Genomic DNA, 12,296 nt, shown 5'->3' on the forward strand with positions numbered 1-12,296 from the left:
TGTATAATTCATAAACACAACTTCATTCTTTATAAATCTATCCAACAGTGTGTAATGTTAGCCCGTTAGCCACGGAGCATAGCCTCAAACTCATTCAGAATCAAATGTAAACATCTTACGCGATTAGACATGCTGCATGACGAACACTTTGTAAAGATCCATTTTGAGGGTTATATTAGCTGTTTGAACTTTTTTTATGTTGTTTAAGGCAAGCGCGAGCTCTTGGCGCGTGGAGCACCAGATTTAAAGGGGCCGCGTACCCTGAATCGTCTCATTTATAATGATGCCCCAAAATAAGCAGTTAAAAAAAATGAATTAAAAAAATCTATGGGGTATTTTGAGCTGAAACTTCACAGACACATTCAGGGGACACCTTAGACTTATATTACATCTTGTAAAAAACGTTCAATAGCACCTTCAATATGTGTTCTGAAGATGAACAAAGGTCTTACAGGTGTAGAACAACATGAGGGTGAATAATTAATGACTAATGAATTTTCATTTTTGGGTGAACTAATCCTTTAATTATCACACACTAATTATCACAAACTCAATGTTTTTGGATTTTTTTTGCAGAAAGTGGGGGCCTTTTGAAAGACCTGAGACATCGTATTCAAAGTATCACTCGCAGTACGGACCCGTTAATTTTGGGATTTAGTCCAGGTATGGCAGGTGAACTGGTGAAGCTAAAAAGTCATACCCTCAACATTCTTCTGCATCAGTCACAGAACATTTATACTGATATCAAAGGAGAGACCAGTCTTTTAATGCAACCCCAAGAACTTCCAGACTATAGAACAGCTTGGGAAAGGTTGCTAACTTTACAAGACAAGCTGAGGAAAATGGACATTGGCATGGGAATAGAATCTGCGTCTCTTGGTCCGTTGCGTTGTTTCTTCCAGGCAGAGTGGGAGCGTCTGGATTCACTGGTGTCTTCCCTCCTTTTAAACAATTTTCAGCCAGTTAAATATAACATGACAAGCTCCACTGCTGCCTATCTAACATCATCAGCTCTCTCATGTCTGGAGACTCAAGCAGACCTGCTCAGGTCATACCTGTGGGAGGAGTCATCCAGTATTGCACCTCATGTTTATCGACTGGCTGCCTTTCTTAATCCCAGAGGCTTTCTGGCAGCGCTGATCAGAGATGCAGCCCACATCCAAAACAAGGATATCAGTCTTTACTGTTTGCATTTCGAGGTAAAGCTCAGTTTTTCAAACACATCCTGGAAAAATCAGCCAGATAAATTCCACAAATAGGGTTCAAAAATAGGATAAAAATAGGGTTCCAAATTTAGCATAAATGAAGTAGCTGTAACTCAGCTAGTTATAAATTGTTTTTTAATTATTGATGCTTATATTTGCCATGAATTGAATAATATATATATATATATATATATATATATATATATATATATATATATATATATATATATATATATATATATATATATATATATATATATATATATATATTATACTGTATTCATAGAAAATGGCATATGATTTACCTAGCTTTTTTCTCCTTTTTTCACACACAGGTGCTACATGATATGGTATCACCTTCCTCTCCACCCCTAAATGCTGTTTGTCTGTCTGGACTGGAGCTGCAGGGGGCACTGTGGGATCCAGGTTCTGGAGTTCTTAAAGACACTCAGACCCCCAAACCTTCACCATTCCCACCCCTCTGGGTCAGTGTTGAAGAGAGCAAAGGTGAAAGTATCTATTCCTCTAAAAGCTCACTCTGTAATTCCTCATCCCTGTACTACTGCCCCCTGTATGTAGACAGACAAACTGCAGATGGAGGTCAGGGTCTCACTGATGACAATATTATCACGCATGTTCCACTTGCAACAAGGTTAGATCCAATGCTCTGCACAATGAGACGTGTTAGGTTAACCAGTACTCTCTTACAATAAACCCTGTGAGGAATGGATCTATGAAAAAAAGTTAACGTTATAGCAAAATATTTACCTTGCAGATGGAGAAAGAAATTGAATAATCTTTTAGAGAAAAGGTGGAAATGTCTAGTAGAATTATTGCTCACATTGTATTTACTTTTTCTTTTTTGTTTTATTTTATTTTATATTATAGCATATGTCCATGTGTGGGAAATTAACCACAAAATAAAGCAAGAAATGAACAATGTAGCTGGCTTAAACCAAGGTTGCTTACTTTTGGACATGTGTTTAGAGTTTAGTTCAAATCATCAAATTCAAGACTCTGACACTTGTTCATAACAGTCTTTGGATCAGCATCCTCCTACCTCGACACCTTACAGATTTGTGTGGGTGAAGCTCACAAAGCCTGTCAAGAAAGTGTCCACATCATGTTTCACCCCAAAATAAAAAGTCAACAGTAACGTGTCAGTGATACTGTACATACAGTATCTCTCAAATCTCATTTATGCTTGTACACATTCAAACCTGGTTAAAGTCTTATATTTATTGCGGATCTTGTCTCCAGTTGGGATTTGTGAATGTTATTTAGATGATCATTTTAGCCAGTGCAACATAAATATAATGGAGTGCACCTTTAAAGCTTTACATTGTTATAACAAGAGATGCATGGTTAAAAACCGCATAAAAATGCAGATGTGCGTATGTAAAGCTGAATAATCATGGCCTGCAATCTGGGTCTGTAAAAGAGGTGTTTGTGTTTGAACTGGTTTTGAGTTAGGAGATGCACACTTGGCATCTTGCTGATGATCTTGCTGTGTCATATGTTTGCTGAGGGTATTGAAAGCTGTAGCCCAGCTAACAAAACTATATGTAACATTTTCTTATTAAAGGGATAAATCACCCAAAAATGAAAATTATGCATGTTTTACTCACCCTCAAGCCATCCTAGATTCATATGATTATCGTCTTTCAGATGAACACAATCGGAGTTGGGCCTATATTAAATGCTCTTCCAAGTTTTATAATGGTAGTGAATGGTCCTCCTGATTTTGAAGTCCAAAAAAGTGCATCCATCCATCCATCATAAAAGATATCCACGCAGCTCCAGGGGTTAATAAAGACTTTCTGAAGCAAAGCAATGGGTTTTTGTAAGAAAAATATCCATATTTAAATCTTTATATACTAAAATAACTAGCTTCTGGCAGACATCCTATGCAAACCGATTTATTTCCAAAGAGCAACCTCTGACATAACAAGTGATGCAATGATGAAAGCACAGTCTAAAATGATCATTTTTAATGGAAAATATTGGAGGATTTCAATATAAGAGAAGAGGAGCTTGAGTTTGTTGCCCAGCCATCTTTGTTTAAACCACGAGAGGTGTGTAAGCGTACACTACTTCTACATTCTGTGTCATACATCGCGTCAAGATGTGCTCTTTTGGTGCAAATGAGTAGGCCGTCTGCTGGAAGCTAGTTATTTTAGTTTATAAAGTTATAAATATGGATATTTTTCTTACAAAAACCCATCGCTTCGCTTCAGAAGGCCTTTTTTAAAGGATTAGTTCACTTTCAAATAAAAAATTGGCCCAAGCTCTACTCACTCTCAAGCATCCTAGTATTTGACTTCCTTCTTTCTGATGAACACAATCAGAGACATATTAATATCTCAGACTGTCCTCCAAAAAAAAAAGACCCTATAGGTCGTTTTTCAAGCACCTTATTACGACTTATGTTTTAAAGTCATGCGCCCTCTAGCGGGCATAAAAATAATGACAGTGTCATGTTACGTCTGTCGTCATGAAATGACGTATAACTGTCATTACCAATCAAAATGCGTGTTCCTTTAAATGCAATATGTGGACTTTTTACACCATTTCTCCTACTTCCACTTAGCAAAACAATTTTTTTTATTAACGACTACACCCCATCCCGAAACCACTTTATGAGCACATGCGTTCCCTGGGATCGAACCCACGATCGCATTATCACATGATTGCATATTGTTATTGCAATGCTCTGCCAATTGAGTTACACGAAACCCGAAATATGACGCAGATAAAAGGGAACAATGCAGTAAAATCAAAGTGTCCTGTTTGCCTCTTTAGTAAACGCTCCTATGGGTCGTATTTCAGGGAAGTGATCTATATGGTCATATTGGTTGGAGAACATGTTGTAATATCCTGACGCATCCCAGCTTTATAATGGTAGTGAGCGATACCAATTTGTATGAAGCTGAAGAAACTGCATCCATCCACATCCGTCCATCATAAACGTACTCCACATGGCTCTGGGGGTTAATAAAGGCCTTCTGAAGTGAATTGATGCGTTTGTGTAAAAAAAAAAAAAAAAAATCCATATTTAACAAGTTATGAAGTAAAATATCTTGCTTCCGCCAGACCGACTTCCATATTCTTCTCACGTCAGTTACACTTTTTCCATAAGTTGAATAGGGAAGGCGTAGGACATGTAAGCTTTTTGAAATGCGAGAGGCATTGTACTTTCTTAAGTTAAATACGGAAGGCTAAATACGACAGCTCTAGATTTTTAGCATGCTAGATATTTGTCTGGCGTCAGCGAGCCTTTTTGATGCGTTGTTGAGTAGTTCACACAATAATATTTGCGAGTGCCAATCACCCGCTGATTTCACCTGTCGGCGAGCTCATTAACTTGCAAATCAGGCTTAAAATCCTGTAGTGTAAACTTGGCATAAAGGGTTAGTTCACCCAAAATATGAAAATTCTGTCATTAATTACTCACCCTCATGTCATTCCACACCAAAAGACCTTTGTTCATCTTCAAAACATAAATTAAGTTGTTTTTGATAAAATCTGATGGCTAAGTGAGGCCTGCATTGCCAACAAGACAACTGACACTTCCAATGCCCAGTCCATGTGACTACAGTGGTTCAACGTTAATGTTATGAAGCAACAAGAATACTTTTTTATTTGCCAAAAAAAAATAAAAAAAATAACGACTTTTCAACAATATCTATTGATGGCCGATTTCAAAACACTGCTTAATGAAGCTTTGAAGCTTTACGAATCTTTTGCTTCGAATCACTGTTTCGGACTGCATATAAAACTGATCATGTGACTTTGGCATTCCGATCCACTGATTTGAAACAAAAGATTCGTAAAGCTTCGAAGCTTCATGAAGCAGTGTTTTGAAATCGCCCATCACTAGATTTTGTTTAATAAAGTCGAATAAGTGTTGAATAAGTATTCTCGTCGCTTTATAACATTAAGGTTGAACCACTGTAGTCACATGAACTGTACTAACTATGTCTTTAGTAGCTTTCTGGGCATCTGAAAGTGTTTTTTCTTGCTGGCAATGCAGCCCTCACCGAGCCATCGGATTTTATCAAAAATATCTTCATTTGTGTTCTGAAGATGAATGAAGGTCTTACAGATGTGTAGCGACATGAGGGTGAGTAATTAATGACAGAATTTTCATTTTTGGGTTGTAGTGATTCTTACTTTGTCCATTCAAGGACGCGAAGTAAAATAGGGATTGGTACTCATGTCACCGCTGATGTTGTGATTTTTGGATCACGCGTCTCTTAATGACCACTTCCCCCCCAGTTCAGGGCACCAGTCAAGGTCTTTTAGCTTGGCGGTATGAGAACACTCTCAACAGGGGCTTTTCATTCATTTAGAGTTAACGTAAAGTGGTCAGCTGATTTATTTGAAAGATTGGTGAGATTGCTAACTTGTAGAACCTCTTGTGTATTATCAGCACAAGGAAGACACAAGTGTAATAAAATAAATTTTGTTGACAAAAAGATAAACAAGAATAACTAACACAACTACTGAATGAATACCATGAATGATCAAGGAATCAAGTGCATAAGATACATGGTACAAGTGATTAAGTTGGGTGTGGCTATGGAAGAGTTAAGCTATCTTATGGAAAGATAAACTGTTTCTCTGAAAATAATAAGGTGGAGAACCTTATTATGCACCAGACAAATAAACGAGAGATTATTTTGTTATTGACTAACATCAGCTATATTGAATCTAATAGGAATTAGGAAATTATATACTGATAATATACAACAATGCCAAGGTCTCTGGAAAGAGGTTTGGTTAAGTGATATTTACGTTCCATGTGGTTGAGTGGAACAGTCAACAGTCTTTAACACGAAGCTCTGTGGGAAGCTCCTGGAGCACCAAATGGTCCTAAAATCTGGAACACACGTCTCTGTTGCTGCCTCACAAGCTGTAGACTCAGATCATGGGATCTGTTGTTGTCTCTTCTGGATGGACCAGAGGCTCAGAACGGTATACACTCAAAAAAATAACTCTTTGAACGAACATAAAAAAATCATGGAAAGGATTTCCACATGATTAAGTTGCTTTATTTCAGCATTATGCAATTCTGTTATTCCAATTTAATGTACTTACGTTGGGTCAACTTAATTTATTAAGGTTGCTATTTAAAGTAATATTTACTATGGTTGGGCACAGCTTAATTTAATACTGTCAGCCCAACTAATTTGCAGTGTTTTGGAAAATAAATAAAAAGTAATAAATAAATAAATAAAAAATAAATTATTTTCATATACATTGATTTTTACAATTATTTCTTCTTGTTTAATTTTGTGATTTATATAACTTTTGTGATGTTCTGTGTTAGAAATCTAGATGTGATACTGGATCCATCCTAAACTGCCTTAACCAACAACAATGTAAAGCCTAAATTGATCATAAGTCCATTTGTGGCAATAGTTTTACAATCAACATGGGCTTACAATGCTTTCAGGAAATGCAACCCAGAGCGCTACCACAGTGATTATTTTCTTATTAAAGTAATTTGAAAGTTTGTTAGCAGGTCCTCAACCCAAGCACAAGTGCAACAATTCACCACAATGGTAACCCTAAAACTATGAATTAACCGAAACTTTTAAATACCAACATAATAGAACAGTAAACATTAAAAAGTCTTTCCATTTTCTCATCTTCCTAAAAACTGCTTAAAATAACACTTTATTTCAACATTTACACTCCTAGTTCAGCCCCTTTGCAAAGCATGATGGGAAGTGAAAATCCTGTTTGATTGAGTCCTGGTTGGGTTTACTTGACTGAAACATGTTATTCCAATATGAAAACATCAAGTTAAGTCAAAGAGTAATCGTTTCAAGACAATTTAACATGAATCAATCACATTTAAACCAGAAACCTGATACAATGGTGTTGAATCAAAATAAATTGTTTAAATAAACTGAACAGCATCAAAAAATCTTTTTTTTTTTTTTGAGTGTATCTGTTATGTCTTTCACTGTGCAGGACAGACTCAGAACAGTATATCTGTTAATGTCTCACTCCTTACAGAGGAGAATAGAATGGGTTCCCTTACAGAAAGGCGACCTTTATCCCTTTCCGATAAGGAGGAGATTGCAATTTGGCGCTTCTCCATTCGAGTGCTGTGAATGGCTGCTGGCATCAGAGGGGACACACACAGTGTGGCCCACCCTGCTTTCCCCTGTAGAACTCATTTGCATAAAGCAAGAAGTTGGAAGTCTTTACAGTGTCTTTAAAGTTTACCAATGCATTTCTCACTTTCCAAACCACCACCAGAATACCTTTGGCAATATTCTAAACAAATAGATACTAAACAGATTGAACTGTCATGCATTCCTTCAATTGTACATTGACAGCTGAATTTGTTTCAGATGTTGGACTACAAATGGCTGTCACTGAGAATACTTATTTCTGTGAATAAGTATGAAATGGATGTGTAGTTTGTATCAGTTCTAAGGTTTTCACACATAGTTTTGAATGGATTTAGATGGATCTTTGTGATCTCTCTTTGTTTCACCCATTGCTGCTAAGGTCCCGAGGAATTTTTATGGCAGTCTCTGGCCAACCTTAGGAAGTAGTCTCTAGATGGGTGAAGGGCAGAAACTCCATGTGGACCAATGAGAAGTCATGTCCTTCTCAGGCTTGGTACAAGAGGTCTTCTTGTTGCCCTCTAAGAGGTGTCTGGATGTTGTCCTTACATCTTTATCTGATGGCGTTGGACAGTTTGTTTGTGTTAGTCCACTAAGATCCAATCAAAATGTAGCAAACATTTGTCCGCTGTTACGGACAGAGAGGGGCCCGGCCATAAACTGGGCCCTGGAATGTGCTGTTCACTACAGGGTGAACTAATGCTTTTTTATGAAAACATTATTTCTGAATGTTCTCTGAACATTATACACATTCCTTTTTTCATTTATTTATTTATTTATTTATTTTTTTAAACATTAAGGGAACATTCAATTTTATAATTTTGCAAACATTATGATAGTATTACATTGGAATGTTCTCTGGATGTTCTTAAACAAGCAGTAACCATTAAAAACAGTTGGACGAGCTTCCAAACAAAACATTTCAGAAAAAAGTTCTGTGTAAATAACTTTTTTGTGTTAACATTTTGAGAACATTATTATAACATTCTATAAATGTTACTGAAAGAAGGTTTGTTCATAACTTTGAGAAAACCTTTTTAGAACATTAGCCAAAGTTCTGGGAATGTTTCCTATTAGCTGGGAAACTAGGGTTGTGCTTATATGGAGATGTTTTTATGCAAATTACTAAATACTCCTTTAGAATACTCCAAATTCATTAACATTAGAACAAGGTTAAGAACAAATCAATGTGCGTATGTACATTAATGTGTGAATTAAATAGTGTGTATAAATACAAAAAAATCCAAGCAAATAGTATCGTGAGATCATTAGAATAAGACCCAGTGACTTATAAACTGATAAAGCTCTAACAGGCTTTTCCTACTCATTAAACTCATCCATTACTGGCATGGACACCTGCAGGAGTGGAACAACACCAGACGCTCCCTGAACACTCAACTCCTCCAGGTCGCTCAGGTGGAGAGAGTCCTGCCGCTCACCGAGTCCCTGAGCAGATGGAACGGAAGACTTTCACTTCCCTCATAACATCTCTCCTCTTTTTTCCCTCTCTTTCTCTCTGTATCACTCTCTCATTATTTCTTCCAGTTCCTCTTCATGCTGCTGTTCCTTTTCACACTATAGAATGAGTTGTTCTCCCTCTTTTTTCTCCTTTGGGATTCTGCTGTGTTTGCAGGCTGAAGGCTCAGGAGCAGAAGACGACTGAATTCGAAATGATCACAGTCTCACCTGTGAATGGGAGAAAATAATGAACCACTGCCCTCTTTTTTCACACTGACCTAGCACAATGTCCTTCTGCAGACACCACAGTCTCACGGGCTCTCCTTTTTTGCATGCTGAAAAATGATTATCACACTACCTCTATTTGTATTATCAAAGCATTTCAGAATAACAAATATTTGATGGTTAGGTGTTATTTGGTTACTGTCCCTTTCTACACTTTTCAGTCTCTCTGTGGTAGAACGAGCTTATAGAGACTACTTCAGAAACGTGAAGGGTAATACTAATTTTGATGGTCCCTTTTGAACATTCTGTTGACTATAAGTAACTTCATGTCAACTAACTCTCATTAGGGAATTATTAGAGTGCTTAATATTTGCTAAATTATCCTATGATTTACTCAAGCCACCCTAGGAATATATGGTTATCTTCTTTCAGATGAACACAATCATAGATATATTTAAAAATATCCTATCTCTTCTAAGCTTTATAATGTACTGAATTGGGGGGAGAGATTTTGAAGTCCAAAAAAAAAAAATGCATCCAGCCATCATAAAAATAATCCACATGGCTCCAGGGGGGTTAATAAAGGCCTTCTGAAGTGAAGCGATGGGTTTTTGTAAGAAAAATGTCCATATTTATAATTTTACATTTACATTTATTCATTTGGCAGATGCTTATATCCAAAGCGACTTACAAGTGAGGAATACAACAAGCGAGTCATCATGACGAGGCAAATAGACAAGAAGCACTTATAATACAAGTTAATAGGCAGTGCTCAGATTATCATAAGCTACAATAGAAAGGGATTAGAGGAAGTGAAAGGATAGGAATAAGAAGTTATAAACTAAAATAACTAGTTTCTGGCAGATGAACGTACACAAGAGTTGCCCCTGACGCAATGTATGATGCAGGATGTAGGAATATCGTAATCTTAGACGCTGTGGTTCAAACAAATAGGGCGGGGCAACAAACTCAAGCTCCTCTTCTCTTATTTCAAAATCCTCCAACAATTTCTCGTTTTAGACTTCCAATTTGTGACCGGTGTTTTGTTTTGCTCTATCCTCTGAGCTTCGTCATTGCTCAATGTGTACGCCTGTTTGTCGGAAGCTAGTTATTATAGTTAAGTTTTAAATATGGTTATTTTTCTTACAAAAACCCATTGCTTCACCTCAGAAGACCTTTATTAAACCCCTGAAGCCGTATGGATTATTTTCATGATGGATGGATGCATTTTTTTGGGCTTCAAAATCGGCCTATAGGCCTATATATCTTCCAAAACAAATACAATTTCAAAAACTTAGAATGATATATATTTTAGAGCTGTCAGGACAGGTTTTTGTGGGAAATTGCCTACATACACTTCGTCATTCGCCAGTGCATGTCACATAGCACATTTATGATATGATCACGCAACAAACAAGAAAATTTGACCATGGGTCATTCAAAATGAAAAACCTCTGTGGAATTTGTTGTAAAAACAAAGAAACTGTTTTGATTATTTATTTGTTCATGCGCTCTGTCCTGTATCCATGTGTACACCAGTGCCTCAAACCACAGAAGAGCAGAGTAGAATCAATATTCAATATTCTTTCGCAAGACACAAGGGTCAAAAGTTACAGTGTGTAGCTTTAACTAATTCCTGTTCTCTTTTTACCCTATTTATGCCTTGTGAAAGAATGGGTCACTCTCAGGGGCTGAGTGAATTCAAGTGTGGTACCGTGATAGGTTGCCACCTGTGCAATAAGGCATTACTGAAATTTCCTCACTACTAAATATTTCATGGTCAACTGCTGGTGGTATCATAACAAAGTGGAAGCAATTGGGAACAACAGCAACTAACAGGCCACGTGAAATCACAGAGTGGGGTCAGCGCATGCTGAGCCACACAGTGCGAACAAGTCGGAAACTTTCTGCAGAGTCAATAGCTACAGACCTCCTAATTTCGTTTGGCCTTCAGATTATAGCTCAAGAACAGTGTGCAGAGAGCTTCATGGAATGGGTTTCCATGGCCGAGCAGCTGCCTCCAAGCCTTACATTAAGTACAATGCAAAGCGTCAGATGCAGTGGTGTAAAGTACGCCGCCACTGGACTCTAAAACAGTGGAGACATGTTCTCTGGAGTGACCAATCACGCTTCTCTGCCTGTCAATCCAATGGACGAGTCTGGGTTTGGCGGTTGCCAGGAGAACGGTACTTGCCTGACTGCATTGTGCCAAGTGTAAAGTTTGGTGGAGGGGGATTGTGGTGTGGGGTTGTTTTTGAGGGGTTGGGCTTGGCCCCTTAGTTCCAGTGAAAGGAACTCTTAATGCTTCAGCATACCAAGACATTTTGGACAATTTCATGCTCCCAACTTTGTGGGAACAGTTTGGGGATGGCCCCTTCCTGTTTCAACATGACTGTGCACAAGTGCACAAAGCAAGGTCCCTAAAGACAGAGTTTGGTGTGGAGGAACTTGCACCTGACCTCAACCCGATAGAACACCTTTGGGATGAATTAGAGTGGAGACTGTGAGCCAGGCCTACTCGCCAACATCATTGCCTGACCTCACAAATGCACTTCTAGAAGAATGGTCAAAAATTCCCATAAACACACTCCTAAACCTTGTGGAAAGCTTTCTCAGAAAAGTTGAGGCTGTTATAGTTGCAAAGGGTAGATCAACTCCGTATTAAACCCTACGGATTAAGAATGGGACGTCACTAAAGTTCATGTGCACGTAGGCAGGCGTCCCAAAACTTTTGGCAATGTAGTGTATATTACACAAAAAGGGACATTTTTTGGGGTAATGTCTTCTACATTTGGTTCCCAATTTTTAAATGATTCTACTTACATTGTGGACTATCACTGCCATTCTTATAACTAGAAAAACCTACAATAACCAGTGAAATTGGTTGACCAAGCTAAAGGTCAGACACCAGCACACCCTCATCCAAAACATGAAAGAGAGCAGACGGGTTATTTCAGCATGCAGGGTAAAGGGGATTTCCCGCTTGAAATTGAGGATTATCCAGTCCAGTCCTAGTAACAGGTAGTAATCTCCTAGAATCAGATCTGGGAAGTCATTTTGAAAATGCATCAATGTTCTTATAAGTAACAACATTCAGAGCATCTCCAGCTATTGCTGCATACTTCCAGTTGTTTCATAAAATGAAAATTAATTTCATTTAATACCAAACACTGTATATACAATACTCTGCAGAACATTTATATTTGGCTAGTGGACATTCGTTTAAATATGTATGAACCTAAGCAGGACGTGCTTCCCAAGT

The 12,296-nt window shown here is 37.7% G+C and overlaps 1 protein-coding gene across 1 annotated transcript in view; it reads left to right on the top strand.

Annotated features, from left to right (window-relative positions):
• LOC137021264 (dynein heavy chain domain-containing protein 1-like) overlaps positions 1 to 2,551 on the top strand; it is a 37,608-nt gene extending 35,057 nt beyond the window's left edge. The window contains exons 43-44 of the mRNA XM_067387544.1: positions 577 to 1,199; positions 1,541 to 2,551. Of these exons, the coding sequence (XP_067243645.1) occupies positions 577 to 1,199; positions 1,541 to 1,918 (1,001 nt within the window). The 3' untranslated portion in view covers positions 1,919 to 2,551. The remainder of the gene's footprint in view (positions 1 to 576; positions 1,200 to 1,540) is intronic.
• Positions 2,552 to 12,296: the final 9,745 nt, after the last annotated feature.

This window comes from Chanodichthys erythropterus, chromosome 6, assembly GCF_024489055.1.
Source record: "Chanodichthys erythropterus isolate Z2021 chromosome 6, ASM2448905v1, whole genome shotgun sequence".
Lineage (NCBI taxonomy): Eukaryota > Metazoa > Chordata > Actinopteri > Cypriniformes > Xenocyprididae > Chanodichthys > Chanodichthys erythropterus.